General features: G+C 45.6%; 1 protein-coding gene across 2 annotated transcripts in view; it reads left to right on the top strand.

Moving 5' to 3' along the window:
* CEP152 (centrosomal protein 152) overlaps positions 1 to 19,307 on the top strand; it is a 725,831-nt gene that overhangs the window by 228,411 nt on the left and 478,113 nt on the right. For both annotated transcript variants that reach the window (XM_085644215.1, XM_085644214.1), the window contains exons 10-11: positions 2,654 to 2,801; positions 3,279 to 3,370. In XM_085644215.1, coding sequence (XP_085500341.1) covers positions 2,654 to 2,801; positions 3,279 to 3,370 — 240 coding nt within the window. The remainder of the gene's footprint in view (positions 1 to 2,653; positions 2,802 to 3,278; positions 3,371 to 19,307) is intronic.

Below are 19,307 nucleotides of genomic sequence, written 5' to 3'. Positions count from 1 at the left end.
TTGCTTAGCATTCTCAGTGATGGCCCAGTTGCCTTCCCCAAGTTCGATTATGGATGTGTGTATGTGTTGTATGCGTAATTTGCGGGCAAGGCTAGTGCCCACCCTATCTCTCCCTGGTAATACCTCTGTTTCAAAGCAAGCAGGGATTTCTCCACCATGTTCGTTCGAAGTGCCCTCAATTGGCCCCTCAGCAGCGCAAGGTGTCTTTTATGGCATCTAGAGGGGGTCAACTGGTCAAGGCGCTCCAAAGACTTCATGTCCCTAGTCAGGCCTGATCCAACCAGTGTGGCTTCTCTTGTGCGGGCAACAGTATAGATGCCTTGACTCCCTGTATTATTTCCTTAAAAGCGTCTCAGGAAGGGCTTTGGACTCAAAATACTCCAAGATCTCCTTCCACATTTCCGCTGCATCAACAGGACCTCTCAGCAGATGAGGGGGTAGGCACCAGTGCAGGTGATGCTGCGATGAGGGCCCCCAACGGCGCAATGTCAATTCCAGGTGAGCGTGATCAATGAAGGAAATGTGGGCAGATTCCTTGTCCTGCAGTAAAAAGTGAGAAAGGAAAAAAATAATCAATGCTGGAATAAGAGTGATGAACATATGACTAGTATGAATAGTCACGCGTGTCAGGGAATTTGTAACGCCAAGCATCCTTGAGGTCCCGTTTTATGGCAGCTGACATCACCCCCATGGCCTGGACCTACCATGTACTAGGGACTTACAGGGACTACTAAAGGTATTGCCAATTTGAGGAACAATTGTGCAGTTGTAGGGAAAGAGTTCTGGCACTGGGGACCTAGATAGCAGGAACCCAGTGCACTTCTGTCAAAATTGCAGGCAAAAAGTGGGGGTAACCATGTCAAAAAGGGACACTTTCCTAAAGTGAGAATCTTAGTTCTTGAAGCTCCTTGAGTGGGAATACTACACACTGCACATCCGTAGTAAATTTTAACACAAGTGATTGTATAACACTTTCAGCATAGAGAAACATTGTGTTCTTGAATAAAAAGCATCACAAATGATGGTTCTCTCTGATACCCGGTGGCAATGGGTCATAACACTGCTAATGCAACACAGAACTGTGAAGCTCCAGTTGGGCTACAGTCAAAGTTTCATCTTAGGTCCAAGCTAAAACAAAATCTGCGGACGATGCCAGACCCCTTTTCTGATGTTATTTTCTATGAGACCAGACTGTCCTGTCACGATCTGGTGGCAATATCGCCATACCTTCATACTTTAAAAAGTACAGATTCTAGGGATAATTTGCAAGTCATTACAGCGGTTAGATGTGCCACAACTCCACTTTCTGACTGTAAGATGACATTACCAGTGCCAAGTTTAAAACATTCATTTAACCCATCATCTACTCTTCATTTACATGTGGATGAGAAGAGTACTGAGCTAAAGGTGGCTGGCTAGTTGATAGGACAATAGAGCATGAGAATGTTTGTAGCCCCCAACTTTTTTCAGGTGTCTAACAGATTCGATTTTTAGGTTTTATATTGGAAGGCAACCTGCTGTTTATTATCTTCCAATGAGAAGGCTATTCCTATTAATAAAGGTGTTATAAAATACAGGCGTTATGATGGCGAGTGACAATGTTGTTTTCGTTTGCTCCATTAAAGAAGATAGTCACTTGTGGATCGAAGCAGCATGTTGTACATTAGGTACCGATGCTCAAACACTTGAATCATGTTCTTTTCTTCTGTATGTTATCCATTTACTGTCACTGTATGCAAATGGAGTCAGGTTAAAATATGTTTTTATTTAATTCAGTGTCCTAATGTATTTTTAAGTTTAACATTGGCTTTGGAGTAAAAATGCACATACCATATACCTTATGACTCCAACGTTGACTAGTTGGCTCAGACTTAATCTCCACGCCCTCTACCTTTCACCTTGCCTGTAAACAATACTATAGTTCAGGGTACCACCTTCCAACTGTTCATCCTTTGAAAGGTCCTGTCACACCTTTGGACTGGCCATTTTATAAATCTCTATCCTTAGCATAACAACATAATGCACACAGATGTTCAAGAATAAAGAATGCAAATTGGTACACTACCAAAACCACAAAACTACATGTCCAGATTGGGCCTAAACATAACACAAAAAAGCCTTCAGACTGAGTAAAAGTTGCAAGTAAAAGTCTTGTGAAAGATGTTCAAATGTTTCTGAAACACAGGCCTAGAATTCTTGCATGAGCTAAGTATCTCAACAATTGCAAGCGCTTACATATTATTCTGGAACCTCAATTCAGATAGCATCATACCAACACATCAACTAAAATTGTGCTAGGCATTTTCAGCAAAATCTTAAAGTGAAGAGAACAGAAAACGACAGAAAATTAAGCTCTAGCCAGCATTTGACTGCACAGGAGGCAACAACTGTGTAATATTGGAAAGAGGGCCATTTTGCCTCCTTGTTGGACTTGTCTCTCCCAAATTTAATAAATTCTATCCATCTGTATCTACTAACATAATGTCTATACTTGTTTCTTTTATTTGTTAAAAAAAACTATTGATATTAAATAAGTTGGATTCTCTGTGTAACTTATGCACGGAGTGTGAAAGCTATGACTTCAAACTTTCCTACTACTGATTACTAGTTGTTGACCAGAAGGTTTTCACTTTCTAACACATCACATTTTCAGAAAGAGCGTTGCTCTTTCCTCGAGGACCATGTGAAACAGCTGGAGAGAAAACAGGAAGAAGGCAAATTAGAAAAAAATGAAATAATCAACAGACTAACACGAAGCCTCGAAGAAAGTCAAAGGCAGTGTTCTAATCTCCTTCAGACAGGTGAGGGTCCAATTAGAATGATATTGTGCTACGTACACTCCTGTTCTTCCAGTGCTTAATACAGTGTTATGACATGGGTTTTTTGATTTTTGTTCCCTATGATAGTTTGACCTGTTTGTATACTTCCTAGGAACATTATGAAAAGTTGTTTTTCCGAGTGCTTCACTCGCACAGGTTCCTCGTCTTATATATGTTATGCTATGGAGATTTGTGTAGCGCACATTCTAGCATTAGTGTAGCCTTTATGTGCTGTCAGTTTGGGTGCCTTCAAGCACTAGTTTCAATGATTTTTTCCAAGACTGGAGTCTGATTTCTGTTTTCAGTGACATTCGTTGTGTTTTAATCAATGTTTGACCTCACCCTAAAGGATCTATTGTGTCATTTTAATGAATGGAAATTGTTGTTTTGCTATGTGGCTGTGTGAAATCTTTGGTTCAGCTTGCTATAACCTGATTGTTGACTGTAATCTGTCCCTAGGCACCATACAAGAGACGACTCAGTTACGGTTCCAAATTCAGCAAGCTCAGTCTTCGAAGATTATTAATGAAAACATGAACAAGGCTTTACAGGTTACTACTTTTTATTCTGGGGTATTTTGCATATAAATGTTGCATCCTTTCACCGGAGTTGTAGTTGCTGTTTGTTATGAACTGTACAACATTCATCAATTAACTAATTACAAGAACTGTAATTTTGTATATCTTATCAATACCAGCCTCCTTCATTTGACCTGCTGGCATCACTTCTATCAATAGCAATCATGCCTGAGATTTTCATTAGCAAAGTTTAAGTTTTTCTTCTGGTTTAAGCCACATAAGTTCATTTTAATAAAATGTTACTCTTTCCTCGTGTAACTTCTTTACAACAACTGTCTGGGTAAGAGCCGTAAGTTTTGTTGGCGGCTACACATTTTAAGACCAAGAGCATTCAGGTTTGGTGTCACTGAAACAGGCATACAGTAAACATTGAACCTGTAGACTTTTCCTTACCAGTTTTTAATTACAATTGAAGGTTAAGCATGTTGATGCATATTTAACACATTTTACACTTTTTGTGTATCCTACATAATTACCCCTGTTTGATACTAAGGTAAGTATTTGATAGAGACTACTAGCTGCAGATTCCTTAACGTAGAAATTATCCCCAGGAGTGAGACTGGACCCAGAAAACTTTCTTGCCCAGCATCTCTGCGCGCCGGGGGGCTGCACCTCGCGACTCCGCCCGACGTCGTCCGCGGGTGTGATGTCAGCGAGGTCACATATGCCCCACCCTGGCGCACCGACGTCAGTTTTCTTCTTTTCCGCGTGCAACGCGGACCCGGATTGTGACCTGGCCTGTTCAGGCCTTCTTTTCTTGTTTTTCTTGGGTACAGTGTGCGAATGACTTCGGGCTTTAAAAAGTGCTCGTCTTGCGCGCGCCAGATGTCGGTGTCGGACCCTCACCCCATCTGTATGTGGTGTTTGGGGGAGCACCACGACTCCACGGATTGTGAAGTGTGTCAGCAGATGAAGCCGAAGTCCCGACGGCAGCGCCGGATGAAGCTCCTGTCGGCATGCATGTCCAGGTCGGCGTCGTCTCCGCATCCGTCGCCTGCGGACGGCTTTAAGAACCGCCACCTTCGTCTCCGACATCGTCCCTCTCCCGGCCGCAAGAGCGTCGCCCACCTGTTGGTAAGTGTCGCAGTTTGTCCCCGAGGCCCGGTCTCCGGCCTGTTGGGGGCGTGGGTTCTCCGCGGGTGGTGCGGCCCCGCGCTCGTAACATTAACAACGCTTTATGCCCCACCAGTTTGAAAAACGGAAATTGGGGACCTCCAACAGCTTTTGAGAATCGGAGATTTCTTGGCAAAACATACCAACGAAACAGGTCTTGTAGATATTCCAGTCCGCGATTGTGAAGAGCCTTAAAGGCAGTACAAAGGGGCCTGAAGTCAATCAGTTTCTCCACAGGAAGCCAGTGTAGGGATTTTGGAGCTTGCTTAGCTGAAGTGTGTCTGGGGATCCCAAATAGTAGATCAGCAGCGGCATTCTAGAGAACCTGTAGTTTGGTAAAAAGGCCCTTCTGAAGACCAACAAAAAAGGCCTCAAAATAGTCCAATTTAGATAAATTGAGTGCCGAGACAACTGTCTTTTTTAGGTCCAGCGGTATAAAAGGCAAGATTTTTCTTAGAATTTTTAATGTAAGAAATGTGGATGACGTGATGCCCTTTACCTGGTGTGTAAAGGGCAAGGCTGTATCACCGATAACTCCCAGGTTTTTTGCCTTTGTAACTGGAATAGAGAGCGGGCCGAGTTCCTGATGCCACCTATTAGGAGACGAGAAAGAAGAGTTACTGCCGAAGAGCAAAACCTCGGTTTTGTTTAAATTTAATTTGAGGCAGTTCTTCATCATTCACTATGGTGATCCGAAGGGCAGCGGATGTCTTCGAACTACAGCTGCCCTCAGTAGAGGCCAAGACCAACGTCTTGACTGAGGTGCTTCAACCGGGCATAAGCTCTTTAATGAGACCCTCACCAACTTTCTCCAGGGAGCATGGACCAAAACCTGCACGGAGGCTCCCATGCATAGGATGAGTAACGGCCACCACCGTCCTTCCCCCGTAGACCCAACCTTTCTCTCCCAGCATCCCTCTCCAGAGAGCCTGGTAATGCAGGTCTTGATGGCCAAACTGAGCACCCCAGCGCATTCCCTAGCACCCCATCGGATAGAGAATAATAGAGGCTGGATACTTTTGGGAAGAGGATCTTTACTTCCACCAGCCTGGCATTGTGGCCAGTGAACGACGTTTGCCTCTTGGACTGATTAAACTCATGCCTTGTGGGACTCGTTTGCACAGCTGCCAATGCTCCCGTAAGAGAGTCGGGCTATCTCAAACCAAGCTTTTCTAGATGGTTGGAACACAGCTAAGTTAACCTTTCAGTGTGGACTGGACACCACTAAATCGCTATTTAGGGCTATGACCTCAACGTTGGCACTCTGCTGCCACACCTAGCTGATAACGACTGGGTTTTCAAGAAATGTCTAGTCTTCCCTGATAGACATGCTTTTCGATGGCTCCCACCTATTTGGCAATAAGGCTGACATGGCGCTCGAGCTATTTAAGGAGAAATGGGCCACTGCCAGATAGCTAGGCCTCTCGACAATAGCACTCCTCCTTTTGCCCCTTCCAGGACCATCAGTGGGTCTTCCCAGCGTGCCCAGAATTCAACCTTCCTCCCCAGACAATCAGACTTCCCAGTCCCAGTACACTGTCCAGTCCTCCACACCTCCAACTAGCGGGTGCTCTAAATAATACAGCGGATGTTGGGGCAGGAAAGTCCTCTGGATGGTAAGGGACATGTACCTCTGCCCGAGTGCCCAACTGTACTGTTGTCTGGATTCCTAATGCTGATTTTTTTGGGGGGTCATAGGTGAACACATCATTTGTGTGCACTGTGACATAGGACTAACTCATGGATGTCTGCCTAGTTGAACAGGGAGGTGCACCCAAAGCGTTCGTCCATAATAATGGAAGGCTATGGCCTCCACCAAGTACTAAACAGTACAAGTGCGGTGGTGGCAGCATACCATGTAGTGATCAGCAGTAGTGAACAGAAACTTTCTACCCTGTGTCATTGGAGTGAGGCCTACAGGCTTAGTCACCTTTTTAAAAGTTCAGCTGCTGTGTGCTTAACTCTTGGCATACATCGGGTAAATGTGGAGTGCTGTGCAGCACAGGAGTATTGACTGTGCGCTGGATGTATATGTGCTTGGGAAGGGTAGTGTACAAGGATAGAGCAGTACTGTGCAGTGCATGTGTGGTTAGTGCATGTACTGGGTGTATATATGCCTGTGAGGAATACATTGCATCAGCGATGTAGTGATGTGCATTGCGTGCAACATGAAAGCAATAGCTGGATGTATGTGTGCTTGCACAAAGTACAGTGGTTGTATGACGTTACAACGCATGCCATTAACCCACATGCCGTTGCAACGCAAATCTTTACCCCCACTTGCTGTCGGGGGAGCACTGGAAGTTGAAATAGTTTAATTTACTATTCCAACTCCAGTATGTGCAACAGTTGGGAAGGTGTTGGAGTTAAATCTAACACCTTCTATCCCCTGCTACACACCTTTCGTGTTGCAACAAAATGCGGGGTAATGGCATGAGTTGTAATGCTTGCGGTATAACAGCTGTTTCCCAGTACAATGCATTAAGGATGAAGTGTTGTGCAGCACCCACATGGTGAGCATGTGAGCTGGCAGTGTCCGTGTTTGTAAACAACACACACTGGTTAACCCCTTCAGTGCCCATGACGAGCTGGACTCGTCATGGGCTGCGGTGGCGCTGTGCCCATGACGAGTCCAGCTCGTCATGAACTCCGCCCGCTAATACAAAGCGCGGCACTGGGCGGGGAAAGGGGCGGGCATGCAAGGGGTTAAATATAGAAAAGCCTCTGTGCCTAACAGACTGAGTGTGTGCTGAATGCATGTGCACTTGTAATGGTATGGTGCTTGGAGGTAACAGTGCTGGACAGTAAGTTTGCTGTAAACGTACACTGAGTAAGTGTGCCTGCAATGGTACATTACATGAGGGACTGGGTTCCATTTTTGGAAGCCCAGCCCTGCCTGGGGTAGGCATGAGAAGAGGAATCCCTCAGACAGATTTGTGTATTGCAGCATTTCTGTGTGCTGGGTGGGACACACACTGGAGGAGAAAAGGAAGACACTCCATTTGCACTTCAATAGACTGCTCATTTATTCAGTGATAGTTCACAAGGAAAATGCCTGTAAACATCTCAAGAAACGAGTTGGGGCTTATAAGGGAATCATAAACAGTAGGGCTGGGAGTCTGAGATTAACCTTTTGATGCCCATATCACTGTGGCTGACATCCAGATGTGAACTCTTGTCACTCCCATTAATTGTGTTGTGGGTGAATCAGCTTTAGAGTCTTGCCTGCTGTGATGGACAGTCTTTCATGAGGGAAAAGAAAAGAGAAGTGCCCACTTCAAAAGAAGCAGAACCCCAAGATAAAACATCAACGATTCAGACTCTGAATTACATGTTGGTGTCTGGAAATGTATAAGATAGGGAAGTTGAGACTCCCACTTTGTCATCTGCCAAGCAGCCAGATGTGTTCTGTGAAAAAGGGAAGGACGCTCTGCAAGGACTAGGACTGGAGGCAAAGACCTGCTAGTCTCCATACTGGTTGAGGGGACACCCAGGAAGCCAAGACCACTTGCCCTGGAGCCAGGAGCTCCAACACGGGCCTGCTTGCTGAGACTAGTTTGCTCTGAGGGACAGGATAGCATTGGAGGGAGTGAGGTCCAGTAGGGGAGCACTACCATGAGGACTGCATGTGCGAGGTGTGAGGATTCGACTGCACCATTCAGGTACATGCACATGTGCAGTGTCGGCTCGGCGACCCTCGTATGTCAGGAGAGGACCGTTGTTGACAGAGCCATGTGTTGAGCAACGTGCGAGTCCTGCTAAGCCTGTACCGCCACGCTGCGGTGACATAGGGGGCCAGAGGAGACCAGCAGTAAATTTGATACTTTAAGAAAAGCTGATACTTGCAATCGTCTTGCCTGGGGCGCTTATACGGGAGGAACCTGAACTCGTATTATCCCGTACCGTGGCTGCGGGTACCATCGTTGCCAAAGGGTTTGGGATAGACTGAGGCTATGTTTGGCTGGTTGGACTCGCATTGCGAGGGAGCTGCCCCCGACTCACCATTGAGGACGCTGTAGATGATGTCACACCCTTGCTGGCTCCAGTCGGGAGCTGAAGAAAGGATTCCCCAACCCCCCCCCCCCCCCCCCCCCGAACCACCCCCCCTCACCCACCCTTCTCCCCCTTGTGGGTAAAGCCAATGTAAAGACAATTTACAGCATCTTCCCAGCTAGGACCTGCCCTGACAACTGACAGAACTCCAGCACGGCGCTCAGGAACGATAGCCTGGGTCACCATTTGCTGCTGAGAGGACTTTGGGCAGCCTGACTTCACAGAGCAAAAGAGGACGTACGGTTGATTGCACTGAGGGCATATACTGCACCACTGAACTCTTCCGTGCTGCTAGAGTGGGTAAGATGTGAACCATTCCAGTTGGGCCTCAAGCAATTCTCTTCTAATGGTGCTGCTGCACCATAGACACTTGTCTAAAACCTGAAGACTCAAAAGGCAAGTCTTGAGTATGGCCTAATAGTGATCATTCCCTGGATGTGGCCACCAACGAATAGGAAAAAACCTTGAACACATTAAATGAAGGAGGATGGTTCAGGGATTACTACTGGAGCCCCGACCTTAAGAGGACAGTGGTGTTGTTCTGAATGTCCTATTCCTTTGCATTTGTAGAGTTAGAAATAAAATATTACTTTTTCTTATAACACAGGCATTTGACTGGACACTGATTTTTTGTTTACACTATTTGCACTTTAAGTTATGAGTCTTGTTCACTGACCTGTATTTACAGCTCCACCTCCCCATGCTGGGGGAAGCCTGGACTGCTCGACTACAACTCAAGTGCAGAAAGGGCACTTAGCCCAGTTGCCCAGGATCCATAGAAGGTCGGACCCCAGGTCATCAGGAATAAAATTCCTTAACCAACACGGTTGGCCCAGGATCCCCTGCAAGCGCTGTGGTCCTCTGAAAGGAGTTCTGCAGCGGGGTTATGCCCTTTTGTTTCTGGAAACCCTGCTCTCCTTGCCACCATCCTCAGTACTTCTGACAGAGGACAATCTCTCAATGCTATGTCAGGAAGGGCAAGCTCTGCTGGCCAAAAGATCCATTGAGAGGGTGCCAGCATCAGAAGTAGGACATGTTAATTATTCCTGCTTCTCTCTGGTGTCGAAAAATGACAGAATCCTCAGATTAACCCTAGGTCTTTGCCCTCTCAATGACTTACTACTGAAAGAGAAATTCTAGATCCTCACTTGGCTCAGGTCCTGTCTGGCTTGGATCCCAGAGACCTGGTGGTAGCATTGGGCCTCCAGGACCCGTATTTCCACATTCCCGTCCTGCAGGCCCACAGGCATTAAATTCGGTTCTTGATGGCCCAGGAGTATTTAATGTTAACTGTTCTTCCCTTTGGCCTCACCAGTACCACTCTGTTGTTCACGAAAGTGGTGGAGGTGGTTGCAGCACATCTGCAAGTTTAGGTTTTCCAGTCTGCCTCTACCATGACAACTTGCTGTGAAGGCAGGCTCACCCCAGCCAGTTGTTGCCCACCTCCAGACTACTGTGAAACCTTTTGCATATGCTGGGGTCCTCTATCACACCAGTAGAGCATCTGGGCCATTCAGGCTATGATCCCAATGTTTTGACCTCAGTTTTGGATCTCAGACTGGCTGATGTTGCTGGGTCTGATAGCCTCCTGCATCCTGCTACTGAAACACACCAGACGGCAAATGTGGGACCTGAAGTCCCAGTAGGTACAGCACCAGGAGAATCTCTTTCCCTTGGTCCAGATCACAGTGGAGACTGCAAAAGATCTGCAGTGGTGGTTAGTGAACAGTGATTGAATCAGCGGCAGACCCCTCACCCTTCCCCACCCGAAGCTGAAAATGGTGACCGATGCATCTCTTCTGGATTGGTGTGGCAGTCTGGGAGAGGTTGAGATCAGAGGACTCTGGTCTCCAGCAGAATCCATCTCAATCTGCTGGAGCAGGGGAGAACCGTGGATTGATTTGTTTGCCAATGGCCAGAACATGCAATGTTCGCATTTTTGCTCGCTGAAGTTTCTAAAGCGGCTCAGCTAGGAGATGCGTTCCACTTAAACTTGAACTCTGGACTCTTGTATGCCTTTCGGCTGATACCACTCCTCCCCCGAGTTCTCAGGAAGATGTTATGTTCTATGTTATTGAGTTTTATATAGCGCTTGAATACCCGAAGGTGTCTTGGCACTGCTTTGAGAAAGGGTGAGTAACTGAGAGGACTAAGGCCCAGCTATTGGTTGAAGAGGCATGTTTTTAATGGTGTCCGAAAATGCAGAAGGTTATGCGAATTTGTCATATCAAAGGGAAGCGAGGGTTCAGGACTGGGCATGGAGAGTTTGGTATCCGGAACTCCTGGGCATGAGCATTCGTCTTCTAATCAGGCTGCCATTTCAGGAGGCTTTCCTGTCGCAGAAGCAGGGCAGGTTCTTGCACCAGAACCTGCACACTTTCCACTTTCAGGCCTGGAGATTGAGATGCAGCAGTTGAATGTCTTTAATCTTCCTCCCAAAATCTGTAATGTTATTCTGGCAGCACTGTATGTACCTACCGTTGGGACAAGTTTGTGGCGTGGCGGTTCTCACGACAAGTTGACCCACTTGCTTGCCTCCCTTTCGGAGGTGCTGTGATTTGTGTTATCTTTAGCCCTGGAAGGCTTTGACCTGGGTATAGTTAAAAGGTACCTGTCTGCTTTCTGAGCCTGCTTGCCATTGCCAGATTAGCCCTCTTTATTTCAGTCACCCATTGTGGCTTTTCTTCAATGCTTACAGCCTCTGTTCCCATCTTCCCCATTTGTCATGCCCCATTGGCACCTTAATTTGGTCATCCATTTCCTTAAATATATTCCTTTTGAACCCATGCACAGCTGCCCTTTGAGTCTTCTGACGCTTAAGACCGCTATTTTGGTAGCAAATACATCAACCAGGAGGGTAAGCGAGCTTCAGCTCCTTCTGTTAACCCTCCTTACACTAGCTTAGTGGTGACCTCTTTCTGTGTTGGCCTGAACTTCACGCTGCCGACATTTTTCTCTCCACCTCATCTGTACAGGGAGTAGATGAGGCTCCTTCTTCTGGACCCTAAAAGCACCCTCTCCTATACATCTATTGCATCAAAGAACACCGGGTGGACGATCAGCTCTTCATTAGGTTCACTGGAGCTAAAAAGGCAAGTCAGTGCAGAAACGGCCATCTCTCATTGGATTTTGCTTTGCATAACCATCTGCTACACATTGGCTACGAAGCAGCCTCCTGAAGGCTTGCAGGCTCATTCCACTGGAGCCAAAGTGGCCACTACTGCGGTAGCGTGTGAAATGCCTGTCCTGGACATCGGTCAGACTGCTACTTGGGTGTCACTCCACATGTTCATGACACACTACTGTCTGGACGGTCAGGCCTACGGAGATGGGCCCTTCAGGACTTTAAGCCGGTTCTCAGAACCACCTCTGGGGAGGTACTGTTTATGTTTATGTTCTGAGGAATCTGTGGTTAGAACTGTCTGTCAGCAGAACAAGTTATTTACCTTTGGTAATGCTTTTTCTAGGAGAGACTATTTAGGCAAAGATTCCTAACCAACCTTCCCAACCTCCCCATTTTGTGAAATGGGCTCTTCAACAATTAGATCTTGTTTGTTTCTGCACACTGGTCACACATAATTCATTCGTGGTTCCGCATGTTTTGGTATGTAAATAACCATGAAAGAAACTGTCAGGTCACCGGGGTTGTGCCTATATGAGCACTGCGCACATTGCTTCCATTGCGGGCAATGTTTTTCTTTGACTGCACCAAGTAGTTCTGTATCACACAAAAGCTTTTTGAGATTTATGGAATAAAGTTCACCTAGTAGTATGCTTCTAATGTCTATGTTTCTACTAATTTTTTTTTTTTTTTTTTTAGCTCCCATTCCTTAGGATCCAGAGTAGGCTCTAATATCAGAGCTATACAACAGCTTTGTGGATGGCTTGAGATGAACATCGTGTTTAGGAAGAAAGGTGGGCATTGCACTATGAGGACATAGACCCCAGGTGGTTTGCTTTTCACTGGACCCTGAACTTAAGAATTCTAACTTTTTTACTAGTTAACCCACTTAACCCAGCCTAAACATTTTACTCCCAATTCACAGGGAGAAACTCTGGCCCATCCCACTCTACTTGGTATGCCCTGTGGGCTCACTTCTAAGCCTACATACCTCCCAACATATAAAATATTAAAAAGAAACAAACCAACAGTTCACGACTTAGTCTGTCACTCACCCATACCCAGTTATACCAGAAAGTCCTAATTAACAGGTAGAAGGGACAGGATAAGCTCTCAGAATATAGCGAGATGGATCCTCTTGAGACGGAGTCACTAGTGGCTCCAACCAGGCCTTGGGAGCGGTAGACCTGCCTGAGGACTAAAACACATTGTTGGCTCCATCCCAATGACATTCCGTCACAGGTGCTCCAGGGATCAGTCTACTACTTTCCTGATGTGCTGGCTACGGAGCTGGGATTGGCGCTTAATGTACAGGACTCTAAACTTTCTGAAAAATATGTTCCTTGTAATTTTCTCTCCATCTTGCTGTACGGTCAGTATAGTGCCATACCGACAGACTACTCGCTAAGGGGCAGGCTCAAAAAGAAAAAAACCTACTTAACAACACATAAATACTTTTGCTAGTTACTTAAGAGATTCAAGACTCAAATCCAGTCTATGCACCAGCGAATAAGATTATGGAGTCATAAAGTCTGCAAAAATTCCTTGGCTGACGCTTCGACAAAAAGCATCTGGGTCCGACCTTTTGCGATAATCTTCAGCTTGGCCGGATTCTGAAGATAGACCTGAGCCCCTTTTGCCTGGAACTGAGGGATTAACTGCCGTAGTCTCCAACGAAGATCGACAGTGGCCTGACAAAAGTTCGGTCTAACAAAAAAATCACAATCCTTTGCGTGCCCTTTCTTAGTGGGGCGTGCCAGATCAAAAAGTGCCTCACGAGCCAGAAAATTATTTAATGAAATAAGAATTGCCCGTGGAAGAGGAGCAGTCTGTCCCACAGTCTTTCTCTGATTAGCTGGAAAGCGATGAGCCCTCTGTACCTCTGTCTGCCAATCCCACTCTGAGAGCTCCGGGAAAGCCTCGCCCAACAGTTCCACTACAAACTTGCGGGGGTCAGAGCCCTCTTTGCCTTCAGGAATCCCCAAAATTCTGAGATTATTACGTCTTGAACGATTCTCTAAGTCAGATAATTTCCACTGCAAGTCATCACAATGTACTTTTAGAGAGGCTGTGGTTTCTTTCTGTGTGACAAGATCGTCCTCCAGAACAGAGATCCGGGTCTCTGCTTCATTAATTCTACTATTAGAAATATCAACACACGTCTTCACCACCCTCCGTATTGAGTTTTGCAATTTTTTGGATGCATTCTGTGTACGTATGCTCTCAGCCTGAGTTTGTGTCCTATGTGCCACAATCAGATCGTAAATTGTTGCCAATGTTATCTCTCCATTATCACTCCTATTAACACCAACAGGTACAGATGACTGAGAAACTGAGGGGGGAGCCATTGAATTTGGCGAGTTCTGATAATCCCAGGAAAGTGATGCATCTGAACCCAGCGGGCTTACTCCTTCCGCCAAGTTCATGCCGCTAGATACATTATCTAGAGCCCTAACAGCAGATGCCGTCGAAATCTTTGCCTCATCGCCCTCTTCATCGCCCTCTTCATCTCCCTCATCGTCAGAGCTCACTTCCACAAGCCAGTCTTTTACGAGGCTCTCGGCTGAAGAATGGTCTGACAAGGAAAATAAATCATCGGCATTAGATAGTTTATCCGGCAGCTCACACAACTCTGGATGAATCTGATCACTAGCAGCCACAGGTGTTGTGACGGCGCCATCCCTTTCCTTTTCAGCCAAAGCCATAAAGGCAGCATCAAGTAAAGCAATACCATCAACAGCAGCAGCCGCTAAAGTAACACTGGGCTGCACACTTGCAGTTTCCGAAAGAACTTCAACTCCCAGAGTGCCCCTAGATGCAGACACAGTTGCGGGCTCACCACTCTGCGAAACTTCAGAATGCGGAAGAGGCATAATGTAGGTACTACCTTCTGCTACCCCCATCATTTCACTCACCCCACTCTCAACTGGGATTGGATTTTCGATGCACCCCTGTATTGTATCCTCCATATGTACGGAGAAGGACGGTACGCACTGAATATCTGAAGCAGTGCCACCGTGAAGAGCCCGTAATTCAGCCTCCTCTTGGCGTTTCTTTTTATTAGCTCTCGGCTTGAACATTGCCGGTACAGCCTGGGTCGCGACTTTAGGTACTCCAGCACCGGCAGCCGCCGGCACCTGGTCAGCCGCCACCGGTACGAAAGATGAAGGAGGTCGATTACCTCTCGGGGCATCTTCGCCACCGCGCGGTGCTTTGCAAGTCGAGTTTAAACCGTAGTCCCAGTCAGAGATACAGCTGCCTTTGGTCTCAGTGAGCGAGCTGTAGCTTTGGACGTCATAGCACGAACTCGGTTCTTTCCGTATCCGAACACCTGAAAATAGCTGCCGTTGGAGACCAAGTGACACAGCAGATGAGGGGGCTCAGGTAATAATAGTATCCGCCAGAGCATCAAAGTTTTCTTCTGTTTCTTTTGTTAAACAAATCTAGGCCGGTCGCAGCATTCCTTTTGCAGAGTCGAGGAGAGGAGCAACCCGCTCAACCGGCCAACAGCATGGCCACCATCTTGCTTCTTTTTCTCTTCTTTGGGCCCTGTTGTTTATTTAGGTAACCTATTGGAAAAATTAGTAATATGGTTTTTTTTTGTGGTTTTTTTTTTTGGAGTCTTTATAGTAAGTTGTATTTAGGTAGTATGATCCTTTTGGAGAGGAGGGGGGGTTCGGTACCTGACTCTACATCGTAAGGGACGATGGTCCCTTTGCTTCATGGGGTTGGTAGGGTGGGGTTGGGTGGGGGAGGGGGGGGCTGTTCGGGGTGGGGGTTGGTTGCTTTGGAAGGGGAGGCGAGGCGGGGTGTTGGGGGTGAAAAACTCCGCACTGTATGATTTCTTTATGGGTTGGGGCGGAGGTTTCTTTGTTTACAGTGGTAATTTGAAATTCAGCTGTAGTATCCTATTTTTTCTATGTGATTTCAATTCTGCGAGGAATGGCAAGCACAAGTGGGGGAAAGCACTTGAGGAGGGGTGGGGGTTTACTCGAAATGATAAACTTATCTTTATAAATGAACAAGTTGGTAGTCTGTACTCTTAATATAACAGGCTTAAATAACCCAAAAAAGAGATGGTTTTTGGCTAAGGTAATTCAGGCTCTATCTTGGGATCTTCTCAGTCTGCAAGAGACACATATCTTGTGGTCGAATAGGGGTTGGCTTAAAGCGCTGGGTATGGATTTGCTTGCTTGCTCACGTCAGTCGGCTAATACTAGGGGTGTTGCTATTCTCTGCAAGAAGGGAGTAATAACATCTAGGAAATGTAAGGAGGATAAGTGGGGACGGTGGGCCATTATAGAAGCCATTTGTAATAATAAAAAGGCGTTTACTATTTGCACTCTGTACGGTCCAAATTTGGATGACTCAGAACTTCTTGATATGATTAATTTGGAATTGTCTCTTTGGCCTCAACCTCTTATAATTTGTGGGGATTTAAACATACATCTTGACGGGGATTTTGATATCACCTCTAGTCAGGTTTATTATGGCAGGAAGCCACGAGTTTATAAAAATGTCGATAGAATAGTTCTGGATCAAGGACTTTTTGATGTTTGGAGCAGGCTTAACGCAGGTCAGGCAGGTTATACGTTTTTTTCAGCTCCCCATAAAAAACTGGTTCGATTGGATTATTTTCTTGTTTCTTATTCTATTCTGGAAAAGGTGTCCACATTTACTCTGCCGAGGTTTATTTCGGACCATAGTACCTTAGTTTTAGAGATCGAGTGTGAAAGGATTACTCCTCATGTTTTTAACTGGACTTTTGAAATTATTGCTAGATTCGGAGTACTGTAATCATATTAGGGACTGGCTGCCCGGATTTTTCCAGAGTAATAGGAAGTCTGCCCCAGAAGGGGTGGTATGGGAGTTCTTGCTAATCGACTGCGCCAAAAAGAGACACAAAGTAAAATTATTAAAATCAAAGATATTCAGGGAATAGTTCAGGAGTCTCCTCAAGGGGTGCGGAATGCCTTTAAGGCCTTCTATGAGGATTTGTACTCTAACGAGGAAACTGATAAGGCGGATAGCTATTTAGCAGGGATTGCGGCCCCTTCTCTATCAGAAGCTCAGAAAGATCTTTTATCGGAGACGATTACATGGGAAGAAGTGGAGATGGCTCTCCTCTCACTTCCGCGAGGTAAGGCAATGGGTCCTGATAAGATCCCATTGGAGTTTTATATTACATTTAGAGCGGAGCTGGGGGCAGAGCTATTGTCTCTACTTCAGCATGCTTTTGAAGGTATGCCCCCGGATTCGTGGTCTAAAACCACGATAGTGGCCTTTAAGAAGAAGGGGAAGGATGGGACGCAGCTTGGGTCATAACGACCTATATCGTTAATTAACTCCGATAGCAAGATCTATTCAAAATTACTTGCTAGGAGAATTGCCAAAGTTATTATCCCAATAGTCTCAATACGTCAGCACGGATTCATTGCTGGTAGAGGCACTACTGACCACATAAGACGTGTGATATCCTTATTCGATTGGGCACAGGTAACAGACTCTCAGATGGGGGTGGCCCTGTTGGATGCCGAGAAGGCATTCGACATGGTCTCCTGGGATTACTTATGGTCGGTACTTATTTGGAAGGGATTCCCTCTTGATTTTTTGAAGGCTGTTCAGGCTCTATATAGGAAACCAGCTGCTACCGTTCGGGTCTCGGGGGTGGAATCGGAGGAGCTTAGGGTGTTCAGGGGTACCCGACAGGGCTGCCCCCCTCTCCTTTTTGCTCTTTATATCGAGCCGCTAATTTTTTAGTTGGAACACGACCCATTGATTATTCCAGTAAAACCTCAGTTACATGACGTTAAAAGTATTGGCGTATGCTGATGATTTAGCAGTTCTCACAAGGGATGTGACCTGGGCCCTAGGAAGAATAGAGATCTTGACTAAGGAATTTGCTGTGGTTTCAGGCTATAAACTGAACCTAGCTAAAACTCAGATCCTACATTCGGAGAGGGGCTGTCCGGCTGATGTTAAAATAGTTTCTGAGGCTGTATATTTGGGTATAAATATCTCTGCGAAAGTACAAGATATTCCTGTTTTAAATGCTGATCCTATTATTACAGCCTCCAATAAAACTTTGGAGAAATTAGATCATCTGCATCTGTCCCTTTATGGAAGAAGTAATGTTATTAAAATGCTAATCTTCCCGAAATTTTTATATTTGTTTCGAGCTATTCCGTTATTGTTTCCTAATACTTTAGTTTTAAGAATAGAAAGGATGTGCTCTCGGTTCTTATGGGGCTATAAAAGGTCGAGAAGAGCCTTGAAGTGGCTCTATTTACCTAGAATCCGTGGGGGGTGGTCTATCCCTAATTTTCGTCTTTATTATTGGATATCATTGTTTCAGCACATGGGTGTTTTATTTTTTGGAGAAAGAGCTGCTCAGGACCCGGCCATATTCCCCTCTATTTATGAATTAATTTTGGGTCTAGAAGCTCGGTATTTATTTGTTAGGATTATAGAGCCGAGCTATTACAAGAAAACCAGATTCAAAATCCTGATGGCTGCGTATTTGGTTTGGAAAAAGATCTGTGTGTTGTTTAAGATATGAGATTTCAATCGATATACCCCTATTGGCCTAATGGGGGCACTTTCCCCAGTCCTTCAGGATTCTGTCACGCAAAAGTGGCGTGCGGCCGGTATTAGGACTATTGGGGATCTCTGTGAACATAGCCAAATTATGCCGTATGCTTTACTGAGGGAGAAATTCGATCTTGACAGGGGTTACTTTTTTAAATATCTACAGCTGCGGAGCTTCTTAGATAAAGCTATTATAAGGGGTACCTGCTCATTCGAGGTGATACTTATTCTCGAAATAATAAGGGGCAGATGCAAGCTAGCGCAATTGTATCGTGAAGTTACTCGGGGGCAGCATAACGACCTTTTAATCCAGGAACAAAAATGGGAAAACCGGTTAGGGATCCCAAATATAGACTTGCAGGCGCCTCTGGAAATGGCTAATTCTATACTGATGACTGGAAGCCTCAAGAGTCAGTGCTTTTGATCTATATTACACTCCTGCCAAGATCGCTAGATGGCAGACCGGAAGGGGGGATAAATGCTCTCGTTGTGGATTGGTGGCAGCGAATGCTGCACATATGTTTTTTTTATGTCCGTCCTTAGCCCCCTTCCTGTACGATCTACAGCATTTTTTGAATTTTTCTTTAGGAATACCGGTAGTTCTCAATGTGGGTCTTGCTCTGTTTGGCACTGAATTTGGTATAACACCTAGTAAACGGGCAGCATCACAGAAGGGATTTTTATTTTTATGTATGGATGTGATGCGTCTCTGTATAACTTCACTGTGGCTGAGCCCGGATCCACCTCTTTTCTCTGTATGGAGGGCTAGGATTCGCGCTCTGTATAATATGGAAATGGCCCTTTATAAATTGAAAGGCCATAGGAGAAAGATACTCGGTGTGCAATTATGGGCCCCAATAACAGGTTGGCTGTGATCAAAGGCTATAGCTAAATAACTGCACTTTAATGACCTGTTCAGGTTTTTTTCTTTTTTTTTGCTGGCTCGTCCTTTCTGTTTGTTTTTGTATTGCAGAATGATTTGTTTGTAGCATTGTAATATTGAAATCTGTCATTTGCTGAATAAATAATAAAAAA

Source organism: Triturus cristatus, chromosome 3_1, assembly GCF_964204655.1.
Source record: "Triturus cristatus chromosome 3_1, aTriCri1.1, whole genome shotgun sequence".
Classification (NCBI taxonomy): domain Eukaryota; kingdom Metazoa; phylum Chordata; class Amphibia; order Caudata; family Salamandridae; genus Triturus; species Triturus cristatus.
Note: the sequence above shows the minus strand (reverse complement) of the source record. Positions and strands in the feature narration are given on the sequence as shown.